The sequence below is a fragment of the Ammodytes marinus genome, assembly GCF_949987685.1.
Source record: "Ammodytes marinus genome assembly, chromosome: 14".
NCBI lineage: Eukaryota > Metazoa > Chordata > Actinopteri > Uranoscopiformes > Ammodytidae > Ammodytes > Ammodytes marinus.
The window spans coordinates 29,045,646-29,068,375 of NC_137218.1; the positions used below are offsets into that span (position 1 = coordinate 29,045,646).

At 42.5% G+C, this 22,730-nt stretch overlaps 1 protein-coding gene across 1 annotated transcript; it reads left to right on the plus strand.

The window, feature by feature from the left end:
* Positions 1 to 22: 22 nt before the first annotated feature.
* Positions 23 to 18,153, plus strand: dgat2 (diacylglycerol O-acyltransferase 2). The gene is made up of 8 exons (XM_080041058.1): positions 23 to 137; positions 2,753 to 2,881; positions 3,161 to 3,268; positions 5,404 to 5,474; positions 9,539 to 9,743; positions 11,473 to 11,647; positions 17,104 to 17,306; positions 17,542 to 18,153. The coding sequence occupies exons 1-8, from the start codon at positions 98 to 100 to the stop codon at positions 17,694 to 17,696; spliced, it is 1,086 nt and encodes a 361-aa protein (XP_079897184.1). The 5' UTR covers positions 23 to 97; the 3' UTR covers positions 17,697 to 18,153.
* The last annotated feature ends 4,577 nt before the right edge of the window (positions 18,154 to 22,730 follow it).

Here is a 22,730-nt window from a genome sequence, read left to right on the forward strand (position 1 = left end):
CTAGTTCATCAGCAGCGGCAGGGTCGGACTTCCATCAACAGGCTCCAGTAACACCTGAGTTTCCCGGACACTGTCATCGTCCAAAGCAGCCTCAGCTATGAAGACCATTCTGGCCGCATACTCTGGCGTCCTCAAAGGTAAGACGTGTTTTAAGGCCTATATTTAAGACATTCAGCCTATAAGTGCAACAACAAGGGCTACTGCAGTCAATCAGAACAATCACAGGAGGTCATCGAATGAACTAGGCTACATGACACGCACACACGGTCGGATCTGCTCTGCCTGACATATGATTTACCTCAGCGTGGAGCACTTTTCAGCAGTTGTTGTGGACAATCATACATATACAGACATATTACATTAAAAAAACGACTACACTATTATGTTTAACGAAAAATATTGTAGATGAATGTGGAAATACTGAAAGTATTTTTGTTCAAAACAGAATTGAATTTTTTGGTAAAAAATAATCACTGATATGTTCTGGCGAGGTACCTCTCTCTAAATGTTCTCAAATGACTTTACGGTAAAGGCAGACATATTCCACTGAATATAATAAGTATTTCAATATTTGATTTGTGATCTTTGCATGTTTCTGCCCCTGCTTCCACTAACAACTGCAAAGTTATGTTATGAGCAGAATGAGTGAACTGGAAAGGGCTCTTCTGTTAGAGAAAGTGGACAGAAATCCTCTGTCCTCCTCAGTTCCATGTGTAACAGCGTGTATACTGACCACACATAACCCAAGTCCTTTAGTTCTTCTAGTTACAGTCATATAGTAGTATGAAATTGCCTATTTGCCACTCTGTTGCACCTCAGCATGGTAACCCCATCTAGGGGAAGGCAAAGAGGGATCCTTCAGTTGTTCTGTCCCCCATCACTACCATTGAACCCGCTGTGGGACCGGATCTCTTCACAGCCAGCATGGAAGGAGAGTTACAGCAACCAGTGACTCTTTCAATGTACCTATGGGCATGTCAGTGTTTGAATATTAAAGATTCAAGAATACATTTTAAGTTCTACCTTTTTAATCCAGTATACAGAAATATAGGGTTAAAAAAAACTTACTTTGTAAATATTTTACTGTGACATCACAGTAATATTTACAAAGTAAGTTTTTTTTTTAACCCTATATTTCTCTTTCTGTGATGTCACGAGAAAGAGAAATATAGGGTTAAAAAAAACACTCTGCCTTTTCTCAGGCTAGGATGAACCGATTTTAATTTTTTTCGCACATTTATACTACATAGGATCTCAGAATTCAATACACCTTCATATTCAAACCGGTGAAGTAGACCTTTAAGGACAGTTATACTGAACCAGTGGGATAACTTGTATGCCTTTTGGAGCACTCTCTTCACTGTATCATAAAATCTCAACCAGATAGTGGATGTATTTTTATTTTTAATTATTTTTTTGGGGCATTTTTGCTTTTTATTAGACAGTCTGAGAGACAGAGATGAAATTGGGTAGAGTGGGGGAATGACATGCAGAGAACGATTTTTTTTTTTTTTAAAGATATTTTTTGGCATTTTTATGCTTTATTGATAGTGTAGAGACAGAGTTGAAATGGGGCAGAGAGGGGAGTGACATGCAGAGAACGACCGTGGGCTGGAATCGAACCCGGGTCCGCTGCTGGCCGAGGCCCATGGGGGGGGACGCCCTACCAACTGAGCTAAGGGCGCCCCCCCCCGGGCTGGATTCTAACCCGGGTCTGCTGTGATGAGGACTGAGCCTCTATGGGGGGTGGCTCTAACCACTGCACCACGAGCGTCCCCTTTTTGTTTTTTTACAGACAAGCTCATGGTCCACATGGTAGCTTGTTCTTTAGGACATGCTAGTGTTTGTGTAGCTCTCCGTGTTGTGACCAGTTTGATCTGGCTCACAGCGCTACATGCTGTATGTGAGCAAGCCATACAGTGAAACCTGGGACAAACCTGTGGCTCTCCCCGTTTCCAACAGTGACTTTTAAGGAGTCATGGTATCATAGTTTTCAGCTAATACCACCAACCCACCTGCTGGGTTATTTTCAGTGTCCAGCGATAGGATTAGGTGTGTGTGTGTGTGATCTTCTTTCTTATTGGCTCTCAGCGGTCTCAGCTTGACTAGCTTCAGTGGCTCTTAATGTGTCCGTAACCTCACATGTAACTACACGACTTGAGTTCCATGGGCTGGTGTTGGGTCAGAGCTGGTGAGTACTGTGGCGCCGCCTGGCTGGAACGTCCTTTTGATGCAGCGCCGCCTGGTTGCATTGTTGTTGCTGGGAAATCATTCATCTCTCCACATTTGACGTCCACCTTTCAGTCTGCTTCACTCATGGACATGGACATGGACAGAGCTCATACTGGGAGGGTGTTTTCAGGCTGGTGTAAGCCATCCTGGAGAATGTTTGTTGTAAAAATCGGGATTCGTCTCCTGACAATCTGCTAACTGCCCGAAGAAGTTCTGGTGTAATTTCAAAGCCTAGTCTCTGTTAAAGGGTATGTAAACAACGGGTATGTAAACAGGGGCCGTCGTAGCTAGCAACATGCCAGTTTTACAGAGCGTATGCTGTGTATTAACACTGGATTTCTTTTCAGCGCAATACAGTACACGCAGGTAATGGATCGTGAGGAGATATTCACTGATTCTCACACACATTCTCCAATAGCTGACTGCACCTTTTTTAAACTGCATCTTTTTATTTCCTCATGGAGATTTGACAGTTTTGTTAAACGTCATTTGTCTCTTCTCCTCCGCCTCCCGTCCCCAGGCACCGGCTCCAGCATCCTGTCTGCCCTGCAGGACCTGCCCACTGCCTTCTGGCCCCTCATATCAAAGATGGAGAAACATCTGCAGGTCATCTCTGTGCTGCAGTGGGTCATTAGTTTCTTAGTCATGGGTAAGTGAGCTTTGTGTGTGTCTGTGTGCATTACTCCTAAGAAACCTGTAAGAGCAAAGCAACCAAGCAGTAAGCCTGTAGTCTCATTAGCCTCATTATAAGCAGGTCAGGGCTCTGAGCTACACACACATGCTTTGTTTCTGTCTCCTCTTGATTACTCTCCTGGCACCAACAGAACATATTTCATATCATTGTATGTATGTCAATAATCTGTATTGTATAAGAGTGAGAGTCATTTTCAATTCAAATATATGATTGTGCTCCTGTGTGTCTCTCCAGGTGCTGCGTGCACTGTGCTGCTGATCTACATGTTCTGCACAGACTGCTGGCTTATTGCTGCCATTTACACCGCCTGGCTCATCGTGGACTGGAACACTCCAAAACAAGGCAAGACATTAAAGATGTGCAGCAAAAATCACTGCTTTATTTCTGGTTATATTTTGACCCAACATGAAGAACAAACACTGCTTTGGTCACAATGAAAACTCTTAATGTAACATTTCTGATTATTCATTTTTTACCAGTAAATCTAGCTGATGCACTTTTGTGTCTAAATTGTTTTACGTTGATCGATAATTCATGGTTGAAATGTTCAAAAAGCGCGAAGGCAGATAAATGACAGTGACGTGTGGTGAGGTCAGTGAGTGGGTAGGCACTGAGTTCTGAAAGCCAGATTGCTCTAAACCTATTGTTAAAGATCTCCTATTATACTACTTTTCTGGTCTTAATTTCTCATTAATGACTCCTATAGAGCAACCTGACATGAATCACAGCACAAACAACTATGTAGATTTTCGGGAAACTCTTTCTCTCATCTCAGCATTCTCTGTCCACACTCGGCTTTGTGCTTCTCCGCCCCCTCGCCCGCCTCCGTTGTGATTGGTTACCTTCCGGAACACCTTCAGCAGCGCGCAGGCAGGTGGGGGCATGGCCGGAGCGTGTCTGAGCATGTTGCAGCATTACCATACATGGAAAAATCCGGATTGATCTACGTAATAAATCCCGGAAATTTGAACAAGTGAATCGCGACCGGCTGCCCTAGTGTTTAGCGCTCTGCACAGCCACCCCAGACGGTCAGCAGGGAATACGTATAAATGCATGTAATTCATTACTTGACACTTTAGTATGGTTAAACATGACTATAAATCATTATAACAACGTTTATAGGTCATAAAAGTTGAAAAAGCATAATAGGGGCTCTTTAAATCAAAAACAATAAACGACAAACAGGCACGCAAGGCCGATTTCAAATAAGTGTGTGTGTGTAACAGTCAGTTTTATAACACACACTCACTCGCACACACAGACAGGACGTACCGTAATTTTCGGACTATAAGCCTTTCCCCATTTTTCGACCCTGCGGCTTATATAACGGTGCGGCTAATAATATAATAATTACACAGCACAGTATATGTTCTGTAGCTACTAGGGATGGGCGTTAGTAATCGAGTACTCGAGTACTCCTCGTTTCAAATGAACTCGATTGGTGGATGAGGAAAATATATATATATATATATATTTTTTAGTGTCTGTAGCCTTTAGGCCGGCGGGCCGCGGCCGCCCCTATTGTAAAATGTTATATACGGGTACGAAACGGCACAGAACGGATAAAATAAAGTTTAAAATGTTTTAATATTTTGACGCAAGTGCAATAAACTAAGCGTTGTGTCAAACAGCAACTGCAAATAACTGCCACCTCCGTGCCACCGCAGCGCAGCCTGTGTTCTCCACAGCACCGCGGAGCTGAACACGGTCTCTCCTTTCTCCAGAACATTTTCAGGAATATAACATATGTTTAGTTCTTAAATCGGTCCTATCAGGAAGATCACAGCCAAGGTAGAGGAAGCACTCTTTCTTTAGTAACGTTAGCAAAATGATTCTATGGGTGGAACCATTGGATTGTCTGTCGGTCAAGATTAAGTATATCAAAATTAAGTGACAACAAGCTTAACAATCAAGTAAAGGTTTGAGTAATTTATCAAGAAAAAAATACATTATTCTAGGTTGTAAGGATTTGTGCGATATTGTTAAAGGAATACTAGGTTATTCTGGAGAATGTTTGTTTACAAATCACTTTGTCAAAATCGGTGAATATCTCCTCACAACCTGTCCGTACTGTGTGTGCTGAAAAAAAATAGTGTGCCAATACACATCCTAGGCTCTGTAAACAAAGTGGGCCTGGTCTCTTTGTTTACATGCCAGTTACAGAGCCTAGGCAGTGTTATCACCTGATTTGTTTTTCAGAGCACACACAGTACAGACAGGTAGCAGATTGTGAGGAGATACTCACCGATTTTGACAAAAAGGGATTTGTTTACAAACATTCTCGAGAATGATCTAGTATGCCTGGAAACTTAGTGGCACTTGGGGTTCTGGATGGCCATTTTAAAATGTAGTTTTCTAACATGTTGTAAACTAAATGATTAATCCCTAAAATGGAATTGTTAAAAGAATTCAAAGATTAAAGAAAATATTTGAATTTAGAAATAAAGTGATGTTCTAATGTGTAATGTTCTCCTCAGGTGGCAGAAGGTCCTCTTGGGTGAGGAACTGGAGGGTGTGGACTTATTTCCGAGACTACTTCCCAGTCAGGGTAGGTCACTTTCTTTTACCATTGCTAATTCATCTAACCCTGACCTTGAAAAGTCCAGCATTTTGTTGCTGACACCAAAAGTACACTTTGGGCCGGTTTCACAGCCAAGGCTTAAACCTAGTCCGAGACTAAAATGCCTGTTTGAGCTGGATTAATTCAAAACTACTTGCACAGACTCAGTTTAAAATAGTCCTAGATTAAAGCTATTCTGGATTAAACAAAGACAATTGCAAGACGGACGACTAGAGCTACTCTAGGTCTAAATTTGATCTTAAATTAATCCTCCAAAGAGGCAGGTTTAACTTCAGTAGAATAGAATCTTTATTGTCATTGTACAGGACAACAAAATTCTGTTTGGAGCAGTCCTCCAGTTGCACAGTACAAAATATATAAAAAAATATTTAAAACAAAACACGACACAACATTTCAGTTTAGTGGTGTTTGTGAGAGAGCATGCACTATTTGGAATATCTAAATGAAGACCAACTCCCACTGCAGAGGCCAGCCAGAAGAGTACTTGTGGATAGGTCTTATCCGAAACATTTATTTGATGAACTTACATTTCGAGACCGCTTTCAATATGGAAAATGCACTGGGAATAACAACTTTGCTTGAGTTTATTAGACAGATGCATTTAAATTGAAGATATATTCAGCACAATACAATGAGTGTCTAAAACAATTCTGTTTTCAAATGTTGTTGTTGTGATTTAAAATACTGACACACATGAATAACAAAATTACAAAACACAACATGAACACCTTTTTATTTTCTACTTATATCTTCACTGTGATTAGTAATCACAATTGTCTCAGTAATTCTCGGGCTAACTTTCATGCAACGTCATCTTTTTTATCCTTTGTTGAAAGGTTGTGGCAAGCTCTTCTTTAAAGCGAGATTTTTCTAGAGAGTCTATCAGTGCAGATATCATATAATGTAAAAATTATAAATGAGAAAGATGTGAAATACTGATAATAATGAAGATAACCTGAAGTTGGTGTATTGCTTTCTTAGTAACATTTTCATTAGAATTGAATTTGTTGCAAATTGCGGCCCAACTATGTATTTGCTCAGTCCCAGCAGTATGGCTTTTAGATCCAATAACCGGATGGTTTCAAACTATTTTTTTTTAAGAGATTTTTTTCATTAAAGTTTATTGATGGGATTTTTTTAGCCTCTGCCATTGTTTTTTCTCACAAGCAATGGTGTTTCTGCTCCACTCCAGGTTTTTATGATCACCGTTGGAACAGCAGCATGTGCTCATGGGCAGGTGTTCACAATCAGGCTTACTTACCTTACTCCAGGACTTCATAGTCTCAGACTAACTAAGCCACACTTAAATCATATCCATGAAAGTGACTTAAACGTCCCAGTTTAACTAGTCCACATTAAGGCCTACTCCTGGCTTAATCTAGGCCCTGTCTGTGAAACCGGCCCTTTGAGTCCTCCAACTCTTGCTCAGGACAGTGAGCATTGTACAGATCAGCTAGTTCATTGATCTCCAGTGGTGTACATGAGAGATAAGCTTATCAGGAGGGGCATACCACTATCAGCTGCCGGCTCCATGCTGTTCCTTGTCCCATGTTGATTGTGATGAGGGCTTGACGTTCATAGGGAGTTTTTAGACTTTGTCCTACCTGATAGGTTAAGGAGCAGTGCTAAGCTTATTTTGACTGTAGACAGCCCTCACTGCATCTTTTTAGACGAGAGGACAATCATGGTTGAGTAGATAGGTGAAAGTCTAATTGCAAACTGTGGAAGGGGTTAACGGGGCACAGTACAGTAGCTGTGTCTGATTAAACTCTTGCTGAAGGAGCCAAAAGTCAAGTTTGGGATGTGTTTAAAGAGAAGATATAGACCCTGACATATGACACACCAATCAGTCAGCACTCAGGATGTTTCTGATTCATCACCTTTGTACGGAGTAGAGTTAGTGGATAAATCAACAAGTCAATCACCCCAGACCTATTCAGCATTTTCTCTGCAAAGATACCAAACCATCTCTGGCTCCAGCTTCTTCTCCAAGACGATGCTTGGCTTCGTCCTTACGTGAGATGTATCATGTATGAATGTATTTGGTTCAAAGGTTATGTTATCTGTCATAAGCAACAATTACTACGTCAGCAGTTGGTCATGCGAATCTTAGTTCTCAGACCGTCCAACAATGCTTTTTACAAAATGTATATATGGAGGGAAGAAAGGGATAAAACATTTGATGGTGTGCATTTATGGATGATGAGATGTCACGTATAAAGGGTTTATCCAATCTATCGTAGATTCATGTGACGATTATGCTTTTGGTTTGCCCATCACTCCTCAGAGTGCTATTGAACCAGCGGCTTTCATACGGCTCACCATTTCTGTACATAATGAGTGTGATATCAAAGAAAACATGCGACTATGTTCACCCCAGTGTCAGGAGAAATGGTGAACCCAGGTGCTGAAGAATTATCTACCAGACTAGGGGGCTTTATATACTATCTATGCTAGGGGGGGAATAAAACGAGAGCTGTCTCACTCCAGGGGGAGGTGATGTTGTTTTGCAGCTGAACTTTGTCCATCACATTGATTTGTACTGTGTGCACTGTGTCGCCGTGTAACTTGTCAAATTGATTAGATCATTCTTTTGTCACCAAGGTGCTTAATGCCCGCTTGGCTCTGATGTTACCCGACATACTATATTGCTGCAAGACATACATTAGCCATTATGTTTTTTTTTTTTTTTAGCTTTCTGTCAGTGTGGCATGTTAGGTCATTCTTTTACTGTCCCATGTCTCTAAATAAGACGCACATATATATTCAGTGGCTATCTATCATGACCAGATGACTATTATTTCTATGAGTTGGAAGCAAACCGGTCAAAGTTCTAACCAATCTCCAAATCAAAGTGATGACTGTAGGAGGTGTGAAGTGTTATCAGTTACATAAACCCAGACAGATGTAATGTTGTCTAGTGATGTGGAGTTCCTGTGGTACCATGGGAATGTTGGATGTGTTCTCCTTGGTTAATGTGGTTATGCAACGTCAGTGTTTGACTAGTTGAGGAGGCTTTGTGTACACACCGTGATGGAGCTAAGGCTGTGGTGCACATGAGAGCACAGTTAAAATAGTTTATTATGAGATTCTGTAGAAGCAGAGACATCAACTTAATGCTGAATGTTTCAAGTTGTACTATGTTGTTCACCTGTTCAGCAACGGGTGAACAACATTTCTTCTGGCTCATGATTGTCTGGGCGTACCTGAGCAGAGGCATGTCTGCTCTCAGCTGATAAGGATGTCCTTAGAGTAAGATAAAGTCTGTTTGTTGTTGAGATGACGCATGGCAATATGCATTTAAAAAAAGCAAACTTCTGATTTCTGAATGTACTGTTGATGATCTACACCTGCACATGCATTGTGCATTCCTCCATCGCATGGGGGGGTGGTGGTGGGGCATTTTACTTAATTTATTGAATGGGTGAGGTCAGACAGGCGAGTACTATTTTACTCAACATTCCTCCTTTTGTTGTTCAGTGAAATAATTTTGTTCATAAAATAATCATAACTTGATAAAGTTCTACTTACAAATAAGTCTGTTCAAATGTATTATTTTTTTATTTTATTAGTTTTCATGGATGTCTGCCTATGACAAACCATAATGTTTATATGTTTGGATATGAAACAGATCATTTAAATGACCGCCATTACGTTACGCAAAAGTTCTCGTAGAAAGTTTGCCGAAATTTACCGGAAACTTTCCACCCCTTTGCAACCATAGTTGTGAATAATTGTTTGCCATTAAAACATGCAGCAACTTTAATTTCCTGCAAAAAGTAGTATCCTAAAGATTGGGACTTTATTGTTTTAAAATGTAAAGTTCAAAATCAATGTTCCAAAGATACCAGTACAACAGAATGTATTGTAGAAGTTTTTAGAATTAGCACACGTTCTGTTCTTAAGCCTTTTTAATTCAGCCGTATTTCTTCCTACATGACATGCTTGCTATTAGGTGTTCCTGGTCTAGCAGTGCCCCTCATATGGAAATCAGCTTCACATTAGTCCTCTTTGTGCTATTGTCCCTACAGCTCATTAAAACCCACAACCTGCTCCCCAGCCGGAACTACATATTTGGCTACCATCCTCATGGCATTTTGTGCTTCGGAGCTTTCTGCAACTTTGGCACAGAGGCCACCGGATTCTCCAAGAAATTCCCAGGCATCAAGCCATCCCTGGCAACGCTGGCAGGGAACTTCCGCTTCCCCGTCCTACGAGACTACCTAATGTCTGGAGGTGAGATGATTGGAGTCTCCCCCCTCAGTTCTTGAAATGTCTGATACAGTTATCAAGTATATCTGTATGGTAGAGGGGACCTTTGCCCGATGGCCCAGTTGATAAAGCTTCTGTTTACCTGGTTCTGCTGATTTGATTGATAGAGCTTTGACTGCTCTGTTTACTCTTCAAGCTTGGTCTGTGCCTATAGATTGTGTACATGCTCTCCTGGGGGTTACTGCAGGTTATTGTACATAACAAGTCTCTAAAGGCCAGGACACACCAGTCCGACTAACCGAAAATGGAGACTGCCGATTCAGGGAGCTCCAGTCTTCCCGTCGCGGCCGAAAAAGTGCAAAGAACACACCAAACCGACTGCTGACTTTCCGTACGCTCTGCGCTTGCGCGGGACGTAATGTCTCCGTAACAGCAGGCGGCGCTAATCTGTATTGTGGCCCGAAAAAATACGGAAGCCGGAAATGATGGGACGGCTCTCTAGACCATAAACATAGATAGAAATACGTATTTATATTTATGGACCATAAAGAGCACCATTTTTAGCAGAGAGTGTCGAGCATGGTGTCGAGCAGTCAACAAGTGTTGATGCATGTGAGTACTCGCTGAACAAAACAAACAAACACATTAAAACGATGGCTAACTGTTGTTAGCTGTTTGTGCTACCCGCCTCACTTCCGGGCTTCACTGATTCGCAAGCCCTCCACAAATCAAATTGCTCCAACTGAAAGACTACCCGCTGTTCAATTGGCTCAAAAGAAGCCCGACGACATCTACGACGACCGATTTCACGGCACACGCCAAACAGATTCGTGTCCCCGCCCCCTCCCGACTCTACGACGGCGATTATCGGGCCGGTGTGTCCTGGCTTAAAGGCCAGGACACACCAGTCCGACTACCCGAAAATGGAGACTGCCGATTCAGGGAGCTCCAGTCTTCCCATCGCGGCCGAAAAAGTGCAAAGAACACACCAAACCGACTGCTGACTTTCCGTACGCTCTGCGCTTGCGCGGGACGTAATGTCTCCATAACAGCAGGCGGCGCTAATCTGTATTGTGGCCCGAAAAAATACGGAAGCCGGAAATGATTGGACGGCTCTCTAGACCATAAACATAGATAGAAATACGTATTTATATTTATGGACCATAAAGAGCACCATTTTTAGCAGAGAGTGTCGAGCATGGTGTCGAGCAGTCGACAAGGGTTGATGCATGTGAGTACTCGCTGAACGAAACAAACAAACACATTAAAACGATGGCTAACTGTTGTTAGCTGTTTGTGCTACCCGCCTCACTTCCGGGCTTCACTGATTCGCTAGCCCTCCACAAATCAAATTGCTCCAACTGAAAGGCTGCCCGCTGTTCAATCGGCTTAAAAGAAGCCCGACGACATCTACGACGACCGATTTCACGGCACACACCAAACAGATTTGTGTCCCCGCCCCCTCCCGACTCTACGACGGCGATTATCGGGCCGGTGTGTCCTGGCCTTTAAAGCCCTCACTGGACTCTGACCATCTGTGCTGTAATGCAGCAATCTACACTGCAGTATTTCTCCTTTTTGAAAAGTTTGATTTTCAGCTGCAGTAGTTTTTAGTTTGAGAACCTCATTCAAAAAGGCCAGCATTGCTCTTTGCACAGTAAAACATATGGAAATAAACTTTAAAAACTGCATTTGACCTCTTTTGCATCTCTTCAGTTTGATAAATCTTTCAATCTCTTTTCCCCTCCCTCAGGTATCTGTCCAGTCAACAGGAACTCCATAGACTACCTGCTGTCTCGTAGCGGGACGGGGAACGCTGTGATCATTGTGATTGGCGGCGCAGCAGAGTCCCTGCAGTGTGCTCCAGGCATGAACTCTGTCACTCTCAAGAACAGGAAAGGCTTCGTGAGGCTGGCACTACAGCAAGGGTGAGCTGACTGCACCACACTCACAAACAAGGCAGTGACAGAGCCTACACACAGCCTCGGCTAGGGCTGGGAATATTTTGGAATCCCACGATTTGATTACGATTCTTGGGCTCATAATTAGATTCAAAATCGGATATCCATTCAAAATCGATTTCTGGATTCAGTTGAAAGGAGGATGTACTCCAGTCCAGTGTGTTAAGATACGTTGTGGCAAATGATGGCATGAAAGCAAATCAAAGTATGAAGCTTGTAATGCATGTCATTTTAAGGCAAGTCAACATGACCGGCGGCTGCGAATACATATATACAATGCCCGGCAAAATATTTAGTTGGACAATCTTTAGCTTTGATTAAGGCACATATTCACTGTAGAACATTTTGATAAGCTTTATTTGGCACCAGTGTTGGGAATAACGCCGTTTAAAATAACGGCGTTCTTTTTTCAGTAACGGGGTAATCTAACTAATTACTTTTTCCGTCGTTACAACGCCGTTATCGTTACTGAACGTTAAATGCGGTGCGTTACTATGAATTGATTGAATAAACTGTGTAATCCGAACGCACCCCTGGCTCCATACTACATAAACTGCTAGTGAGGAGACCGGTGTGTTTTAAGTTCTGTTTTATTCAGTGTGGATGACATTATAACTGTCAGTTAGCGCCGTCACGTCAGTCAGCCGGAGCGCCTGTTTAGTGAAGTTTCTTTTTCTTTCTCTCTCTGTTGTGTGAGCTTGCACGTTGCCGCAGTAACCACCTATCAATCCATGGTTGAAACGTGCTTTCCCTGAGTTTGCATCGCCCTTGAGAGTAAGTGCATGGAGTTTCCCGATCTCTATACATTATAATTTATGCACGTTATTAAACGGCCGCGATTCGCCGGTTGCAACAGCTGTTTAGCGTGTCATCACGAGCCGAATATTGCTATTGTTCTTTTCCTGGGATCTGTATGCTGCTGTGCATGTTAAAGAAGGAAATAAACATAGGATAAATCCTTACTCCTCCTCTCATCGTCTCATGCTTCATAGTCTGACGTTTTTGGCCTTAAGTGGTGTTTTAGCTGACACCCCTGAAGTGAATCCAGTGGATCAGCATGGTACATTCAGCAGTTTCCTCTACTACTTTTGTTGAGAACAAAATAGGGCTACTTGAAGTGCAGGATAAACCTCTTGCTGTCTGTTGATGTGCAATAAATATTGAAGGTTATGTAGCCTACAAGTAGGCCTACCTGTCTGTTTTTTTTTTACAGTAGGCTAACGCAAATAGTTACTTTCCCTGGTAACTAGTTACTTCTATTGTAAAGTAATTCAGTTACTAACTCAGTTACTTTTTGGAACAAGTAGTGAGTAACTATAACTAATTACTTTTTCAAAGTAACGTTCCCAACACTGTTTGGCACATAGGATTAATGAACCTAGAACTAACCAACTGAAGCAACCCCAGATCATACTGTACACTGGCACACAGGATTGTACAGTAGGCACTAGGCATAATAGGAGCATCCCTTCATCCAGTCTTTATGCTCTTGGCAAATTTGAAGCCTTTTATCCTGATAAGCCCCACTGATGATTGGTTCTCTTAAGGCTGCACAGCTGTATAGTCTATATCCCTTATGTTTTCTTCGCATTGTTTGTACTTTCACTATTAAACATAGCCGGGAGTTCAACTGTCGATATTTTACATTTTAATTCCACCAAATGTTTTAAAGGCCCCATATTATGCTAAATGCACTTTTTAAATGTGTTCTAACATATCCATGGGTCCACGGTGTGCCTAGAGACTGCCAAAATATTAAAAAAATAACAATCTCTCCTTTTCTCACTCTCCCCCTTTCTGAAACCCCCACCCCTCCCCCCCAATGTACTCCGTTCAGAATTCTTCCCGATATGTCGTCACAGCGAGAAGAAGCCACTTCCCCATATTTTCTTTATATGTCCATGCTTCATGATGCTTCCCCCCCACACGTATTTGCAGTAGCGTACCGTGGGGTTTCAGTCAGCCTTCAGTAGCGAACTCCGACCAACCCCCGCCCCCCTCCTCCTCCCCCCCAAACACTGAGAAACGCACACGTCAGGTGCCGATACAGCCAACACAGCCACATACAAAATATAGGCTACAATCAGTATACACTAATGCATAACATGAAGAGCTTGACAGTTGATCTTCAACAACCACAGAGCAGCGCACTGCACACACCACTGTTATTTATCCTACACCAGATAGACTACTGCACCATCACCATCAGATATTTCATGTCACTCGACAACTGTTTGCAAACGCACAACACGTTACAAAACAAGCATTCAGTTATTGTAATAGGGTTCACCGGATGCTTGCGCAACTTCAACGGATTCAATTTAGTATAGCGACAATATTACCAGTGCACCGCATTCACTTCAATAACAAAAATGAAACATGCAAGAAGGGTCTTTTATGCCAAATATTTTACAACAGCCAATCCAACCAGCATATTAAGAAGTGTAGTTGAGAGTTGGTTCCCATATCATGCTTAGAAAGCGGCATCAACGATGAAAAACAGCATCACCTACTGCCCAAGTCCCAGCAATATAGGCTACTACAAGGACCATAACAAACAAACAAAATGGTTTTAAAACCCCATAAAAAACTTTATCTTTTCACAGATAGACACAGCCAAAAGTAACCCATCACTTGTAGAGGAAATCCATCCTCGGATCCTATAAGCCATTAAGGCTGTTAACATCCCTGATGTGCCATGTTCCTTCACAGGTTTAAAAAGCAGACAGGTCCAGCAACATACCGGTAACTTGTTCCGCTCGGTGCTAGCTGTTAGCCAGTCATAGCGTCGTAGTTACAGTCAGTGAAGTGCCGCAAAAAAACGTTGTCAGCCCATCCAGCTTATGTGTAGCTTATTCCTGTCGAAACTATATCTAAACTATGTTAAACGATCACCTTTAAATAGCCACGCTAGATCGGCAGCGGGAGCAGTAGGTTGTGTGAAAGATGGCCATAGTAGTTCACTCACATCATCACAATGCTAATAGTGCGCGCGCCGAAGTTTCAAACTTCGCTGATGACATCACAGGGGGCTAGCGGCTGAGATATCGCTGGGCCTTGGGGCGGGCTGTCACTACACATCAAAATCTGATTGGCTGATGAGACACGTCAGTCAGCGTTATTATCCAATAGGAGACGGCAGCTTCAATGAAAGGCCAGCAATACTTCTAGTGCAGGCCCCGCTGCTCCACATAGCTGTGATGCGTTTAGATGAGATATGCCTGGGAAATCCAGCTCAGCCTCACAAAAAATAACTATATTGCAAAAAAAATTAATTATTTTTGTAATGTACTGACATTTTTTATTAAATTCAGACACATTTAAACACAAATTAATATAATTTTAAACAACAAAAAAAAAATATATTATTTGGATTTTGACAGGGCCAGCAGAGAAGGCCCTGCTGGCCCTGACGGCCCACCACTGCGTATTTGTACCGTGACGGTACAGGCACATATTTGGTGTTAATACCGGACCATTTAGCCTCCGGCTCGCTCGCACGTGCGCAGTAGCAGCCAGCGATTTAGAGTCTGTTGTCTCCATGGTGAGCACAGCATGAGGGTGCTGTGTTGCTAACTTAGCGACTTTTGAGACCCCTTTGGCGGCTTTTTTTTCTTCAAAAAAGCGACTAGCGACAAATCTAGCTACTTTTTCTGGTGTTATTGGTGACTTTTGGAGACTGTCGCTAAAGCATGTATCGCTCTTTACTTCTAAACGGGCAGCGGCTGCCTCCGAGGCACCTCCCCCGCATGGACATATAAGCTCCCCCGTAACAGAGCACTGACAGGCGGACAGGTCCTCGTGCAGCAGCCCCTCCCAGCTGCGGTCAGAGCAGGAGATACACACCTCTCTGCTCTAGTGTTCTGTTTGCATCCCTATTAGCAGTTGTAGTAGGCTACCCCTCTTTTCTTCTACAGTCTATGAGTAGTGCAAATAAAAATGTTATACAGTGCTTTCGAACATAGAGCGAACTGCATGGCGACAGTCAACAGGAAACCGGAGCTTGCAGGCGCCCCCGTTATTCAAATCCTGTTTGAGGGATACCTTCGGATTCCAGTAGAATTATGAAAACAGTGATAAACGTGTGGAACAATGTCGGCACACAGGTTATTGTTTCACCGCGATCGCTTATGTAGGAGGCAACACGTCGAACATGCATACGCATTTGAAAAGACACCATCCAGGTCACCGTCACTGTGAAGAAAATCGAGCTGTGCAAACCCAGACAGTATTTTCTTTTTTATACTGAAAATACATAAGCTGTCATTTAATTAAAGTAGCTCCGAGTAACATTTAAATATCTTTTAAACAGCCTCATGTTTCCTCTCATAATCATAAATGACCTTTAACAGCAAAAGAGACCATCAGTGCAAAGAAAGACGTTTGTATATAGTTTTTATTACTGCATTTGGTCTGGTCGCATACCCAGTCCGATTTTCGGTTCACGCGTGCAGGCTCTATGGTCACATATCCATATTGGTCGCAGATTTCAGTGTGGCGCAGCAAAGCGATTTGAGAAGCCTATCCCTCCAGGTGAGGGAAGGGGAGCGGGAGCCTTGTTTGAGACAGTTGTTTGTCGTCATAATGACTGATAATGGGGCTGAACCATCAAAGAAAAAAAAGAAAATGCAATGAAGAAAAGCTAAAAGGGAGAGATAGGCAGGCGGGAGGGCGTTGCCAAGCAACATATACACAATTTCACGGGAGCGAATTAGACTGCAGTGTTTACTCTAAATGAATGAGCTAAAACAACGTTTACTTTGCCTCACCAGCATCATCAGATTACCATTATTCACCTGAAATAGTCATTATTTACAACAACATAAACACATTACCTCATCGTGATCCATACTAACTGCCTTCTCTCGTTCATTCGCTTTCTGTGAGGACAAGGCGCTGAATGTCAGCCACGCTTCCGTCAGTCTGCCCCAGGGCAGCTGTGGCTACTATGGTAGTTTACCACCACCAGTATGACTTTGTGTGAATGAATGGAACCTGGAACCCTGTAAAGCGTCTTTGAGTGCCTTGAAAAGCGCTATATAAATCCAATCCATTAACCCTAACTGATGCAGTGAATAGTTTCTTATTTCTTAAACCATGTCAGAAAAAATATGATGTGGTTTTGGAAAAGATGGAACTTTAATCTTAAATGATCTGTTCACCAACAGTAATGGTAAATAGGCCCACACAAATATTAGATATGTCTGACTTTACAACTAAAATAGCGTGTGTATGTGACCTGATTTGTGCGTAAATAAAGCCACAACAAAAACAACTTCCTATTGCATTCTTTTTCTGGATGTATAAATGATGCTGCTTTGTATAGTTACACACTACGTGGCATTGTTCTTCACTGTCAATGCTTTTGTATGTGCACATTCAGGGGAGCGTTGTGGTTAACAGCTCCTCCTGTGCTTTCTCAGGTCTGACTTGGTTCCAGTGTATTCCTTTGGAGAGAACGATGCCTACAAGCAGGTGATATTCGAGGAGGGGACCTACTGGAGGTCTATCCAGAAGAGGTTTCAGAAGATGCTAGGCTTCGCTCCGTGCCTTTTCCACGGATGTGGCCTCTTCTTTGGTAACACCTGGGGCATGGTGCCTTACTGCAAGCCCATCACCACTATAGGCAAGTTTGTCTGGTCATGTTTGGTTATTAGTGTGTTTCAGAGAGAGGGATAGATTAGGGTTTATCTTTAAAAAACTGTTTTTTTTAATTACAGTCCATTGCAGGACAATGATCAACAAATGATTAACAGAACAAACAAAGCCTGTATTTGCTTTGTCCAACCACAAGGCCGTATTAATGGTTCAAGTTGATGGTTCCAATGCTTTGTCTCAATCCTCCCCCTGTTCCATTACAGTTGGGGAGCCGATCACAGTGCCAAAGATTGAGCATCCGACTGATGAGATGGTGGATCTGTACCATTCCATGTACATCAGTTCCCTGCAGTGCCTCTTCGACAAGTACAAGACCCGCTGTGGCCTGAAAGAGAGTGACGTCCTGTTCATCAATTGAGAGGACGTGGGGGGCCCTTCTCTAAGCTCTGAACTGTGGTGGCATCCTCGGACCCCCTCCACCTGTCCCTTCCCTAAACCCGTCCCTGTCCGATCTTGGTGCCCGGTTTAAATTATCTCTGGACTGAACATTTGCTTAAGAGACCTCTGCTCTCACACTCACTCACTCGCCTAGGCATAGCTCCTCCTCAGGAAGTGGCAGGTTTGTATAGTCACTGTGGTCGGGTGACGCTGTCTCAGTTGGACAATGTTACACCCAGATCCCACATCAGAAAGAGTGCCTTTTTGTTGTTTCCATTTCCTTTTCTCAGTGACAGTCTTCCCAGTGCCACTAGATGGAGCTGGGAGGTAACGTACAGGACTTAAAAAGCAGTGCCAATGTTTTCTTTCACTCGTGCGTCTATGTAATTGTCCCCAAGCTGTGTTAAAATCCTATTATGATATGCTAAAAGCACAAACAATGCAAACAGAAGATACCACTATATTAGTGGGATTAAAAAAAGCCAAAGATTAATTGAGCCAAATACCTTTGTTGTACATGCATACTGTATGAAAGCCAAAAGTGAATGATCTTACAGGGTGGATTCATATTGCGAATGCACAACACATGTGTGCCTGTGATCTCTATAGTGCCATAAAGTATTAATTGTATTCTGTAGAGAGGGAAAAGGCCCATTTAAGTGCTTGTCCCCTCAGTGAATATTTCTGATGCACTTTTTGTAATGCTGAGTCCCTTCTGAGGTTTTTGGTCTCAAGAAAAAAAAAGCCTTTTCATATGAGTATTATCCAATACAGTCCTCGTGCTGCTGGGTTTGATTTCTCTTTGTTGTCCTACTGGTGTCAAGGTCTGGATGGGTGTGTTTTTGTCTTTGCAAACCACAACTGAACTGCGACGTCTTGTATTTTCAAGCTTTGGAGCTGATGTTGAAGAAGAAGTGTGGTGGGTGACATTGTGGATGTCGCATGATTCCAGTGTACAGTGGGTCTCTTTGTAAGCATGATGCCGTGGGTGATAAGTGACCAGAAAGTGATTGTACCGGTCTTCTGACTGGTATTGGATTTCGTTTGATAAGTGTCACTAGTACTTTTGTAAAAACAAGAGTATGTAAGTACAGAATATATCCTGGGAATGGTCATGATGGGTTGTAAATTATAAGATTGTCTTTTGAAGAGCAACTTTTTTTTTTTCTCTGATTTTCACCATTGTGACTTCTTCTGAAGAGCAGTGTAATAGCCTTCAGGTGCAATACATTTGCAAGGAATAAACAGCAAGACTTGAATGGCATCATCTGTCTGCAAATATTTAAATAAACTTTTGTATGTTTTCAGAAGGAGACGTGTCTGTTTTTGTGTTTTGTTTTTGGACACATTACTCATCACTAATGAGATATTTCTAGTGCTACATCTTTTACTCAAATGCCTCGTGTAACACATCTATTCGATTATGACTGAGACGAGAGGCCACTGTAATTCATACAGCACATGCACAAACTTATTCAGCAATGTATTCTTTAATTCCAAGGTTAAGACATGAACACACAAATCTCCTCTTCAGTAGTTGCAAAGCTCAAGTCATCTCATACCACACTATCTGACAGTCAGTGCGGTTACATGGCACAACTAGATTGGATTATCACATATATCGAACAAGACACTCGAACGGACCGTGTCACTTGTCTGAGTATACATGGCCTTTCAGGAATCGGATAAATGTCCGATGCATGGCTGTCTCCACTATGCTAGGTGGCGCTGAAGCCCTTTCAACCATGCTTTCAACAAGTGGTTTTAGAGCCACGTCCGGTTCTCTTCCGTCAATAACCCATGGTGTAGCCTATCACGCGCAGGCACACGAGCACAGAACGAGAAGTCCGATATGCGATGTCCGATCCCTGTATACATGCAGAGAGAAAGCCGACAATGAACGAATTATCTAGGTGTTCTTATCCGACTTCTCTTGTCCGTTATTGTGCCGATTTGTGTCCGAAGTAGATCGGATAAAGGTGTTTACATGCAGTTTAAAAGTCCTGTTGAGGTCTTATTCGTTTAGTTATCCGATTATGAGTCTGCATGTAAACGCACTGAGTGTCATGGATCCAGTCTCTTGTATTGAAGCAACATCAATGTTAAAAATCAATGATTTCAATGATCAAAAATTTCCGACTTGGTAGTTTCGAGTTCCGTCCTGTCTGTGTTCCAGTGCATCTGCTCCGGAGAGTATAGACGCCTACAACCTTTCTCATCCAAATAACTAAACGTTAGGCTCTAGCCAGTTACCGTTGCCAGGTACCGGTAGATCCATAGACTACAATATGTAGTGAAGTCGGAAATTTACGAGTTCCCTGGAATGCACCGTCAGAAGCCGGCTCATGACATACGTCACGACCAAACGTAACGTTATGCGATTGGTTGGCTGATCCAGAGTGGCACTGGGCAGATCCAATAGTTTTAAACTTCAACAGACACCCGCCTCCAAGTGAGTGAACGTTTGCCAATTACAGCACTTCCAGACCTTCTGTACAAATGAAATGAAGTACGATGGTCTGGTTGGACCAGGCTAGTAGAACCCTCCATTTTGGTACAAAATCTATGACCAACCTGCTACACATGGGTAACCTACAGATTCAACTAACCATGCATTAATGACTGAAGATTTTTTTTTTTTTAAAGACAATTAGGATAATTATTCATCAGTAGGCCTAGGCCCAGGCTATAGGCCTACGTTTCACCCTCACTCGAGCTGCCTCTTTAATCAGCTATTTCCTCCTGGCCCACGTTTTGTGTAGGCCTACTTAGGGACCAGTGACAAAGGTTGAAGTGAGCCAAAGGGTTAGACAGAAGCCTACACTCACCGGCCACTTTATTGGGTACAGCGGTTAATGTTCTTGTTAACACATATAACTAATCAGCCAATCACATGGCAGAAGCTCAATGCATTTAGGCATGTAGACCTGGACGGGACAACTTATTGAAGTTAAAACCGAGCATCAGAATGGGGAAGAAAGGGGGTTTAAGTGACTTTGAACATGGCAATGTTGAGGGTGCCAGAAGGGCTGTTCTGAGAATTTCAGAAACTGCTGATCTACTGGGATTTTAAACCATCTGTAGGGCTTACAGAGAATGGCCCGAAAAAGAAAAAAATACCTAGTGAGCGGCATTTGTATGGACGTAAAATGCCTTGTTGAAGTCAGATGTCAGTGGAGGATGGGCATACTGGTTCGAGATGATAGAAAGGCAACAGTATCTCAAATAACCACTCGTTACAACCAGGGTATGCAGAATACCATCTCTGAACGCAAAACACGACCAACCTTGAAGCAGATGGGCTACAGCAGCAGAAGACCCCACCGGGTGCCACTCCTGTCAGCTAAAAACAGGAAAATGAGGCTACAATTCTCACAGGATCACCAATATTAGACAATAGAAGATTGAAAAATCATGCCTGGTCTGATGAGTCTCGATTTCTGTCACTTAAACCCCCTTTCTTCCCCATTCTGATGCTCGGTTTGACTTCAGTACATTGTCTTGACCACGTCTAAATGCCTAAATGCATTAAAGATGAAGTAAGCGATTTATTTATGTTAATATAAGTGTGAAATCGCTCTTTATACATACAGTGATCACTTATATAGTGTGCGCGTTTCATAAAGACGATCTCTCAGTCACTCACTCTGCATCAGTGGAGGATCTGGAAAATTTTACATGGGGTGGCGAAGGGGGGGGCAAGAGGTCTTGGCAGGGGGGCATGGGAGGACGGTAGCGGGAATCTCCATATATATTATATTGATCATCATTTCTGATAAAATAAGACATTTGTATCATATATCTTAAAGGTCACATATTATGCTAAATGCACTTTTTAAATGTGTTCTAACATATCCATGGGTCCACGGTGTGCCTAGAGACTGCCAAAATATTAAAAAAAATAACAATCTCTCCTTTTCTCACTCTCCCCCTTTCTGAAACCCCCACCCCTCCCCCCCAATATACTCCAGTCAGAATTGTCCTCGTTTCTGATCTCACAAACTGGAAAGCCAGAAGCTTCCACTGTGCAGCCCACACCCCTATTTCTTATTGGTCCACGGCCCTGACAGACAGAGGGCGAGGCGTATCTGGCTTCGCTTCCGGACAGGGGGCGGGGGCAGCTCAAAGATTGTATATTTACGAGGGGAGCTGCAGCTCTTTTTAAAAAATAGGCCATTGTGAGATTAGCTGAACATCAGCATAGTACAATAAATTATCTGAAAGTTTTTTTCAGCAAACAATTAAAGAAAAACGTATTAGGGGCCACTAAGACCATATAATATGGTGTATAATAGAACCTAAAAGTGTATAATATGGGAGCTTTAAGCCTACATAGCTTACCCCATACAACATATTGCTACAACAGAAAACAGGCAATCATTGAAACATGTTATTTTGAGTGACATGACATATCACTAGTGTAGTGGAATTTATATGGAAGGAGAATAACAATACAGTAGTTTAGGCTGGGACTGCAGTCAGACCCTCTGCCTACCTTTCATCTGCCTGCTGATCACTACCTGCCTCTGTCCCTCTGTCTGAATATAAAACCTCCTCTTCATCCCTCACATTTATTTCTTCTTTTCCCTCCCTCTTTTCCTTCACTTATTTATTCATGTCTTTAATATGATTATGTAACCTGCTTAATTTGTGCAGCTCGTTTGCTGTGATATGTGAGAGTGTTTAGTAGGCTATGTTTGGCCATTTAAACAAAAATTATCGATCTCCTAGCTAGCACTGTAAGTGTCACATAGTAACTTAATGCCTCAGAAACGGCGACTCTCTCTCTCTCTCAAAACGGCGACCCACTGTTAAATTGTATGGATCCGAACATGCAATATTTTTATCAAGCTCTTGCTTGTACTACAATAGGCCTACAAATTAAGAAAAGGGCAATATGCTCCTACAAGTCACACGCGAGTGATTTCCCTTTTGGCCAACGATTAATGGGTGTGCTCTTATTGATGAATTAGCTACTTTTACATTGCATTACATTAATTACAAATTTAACTTT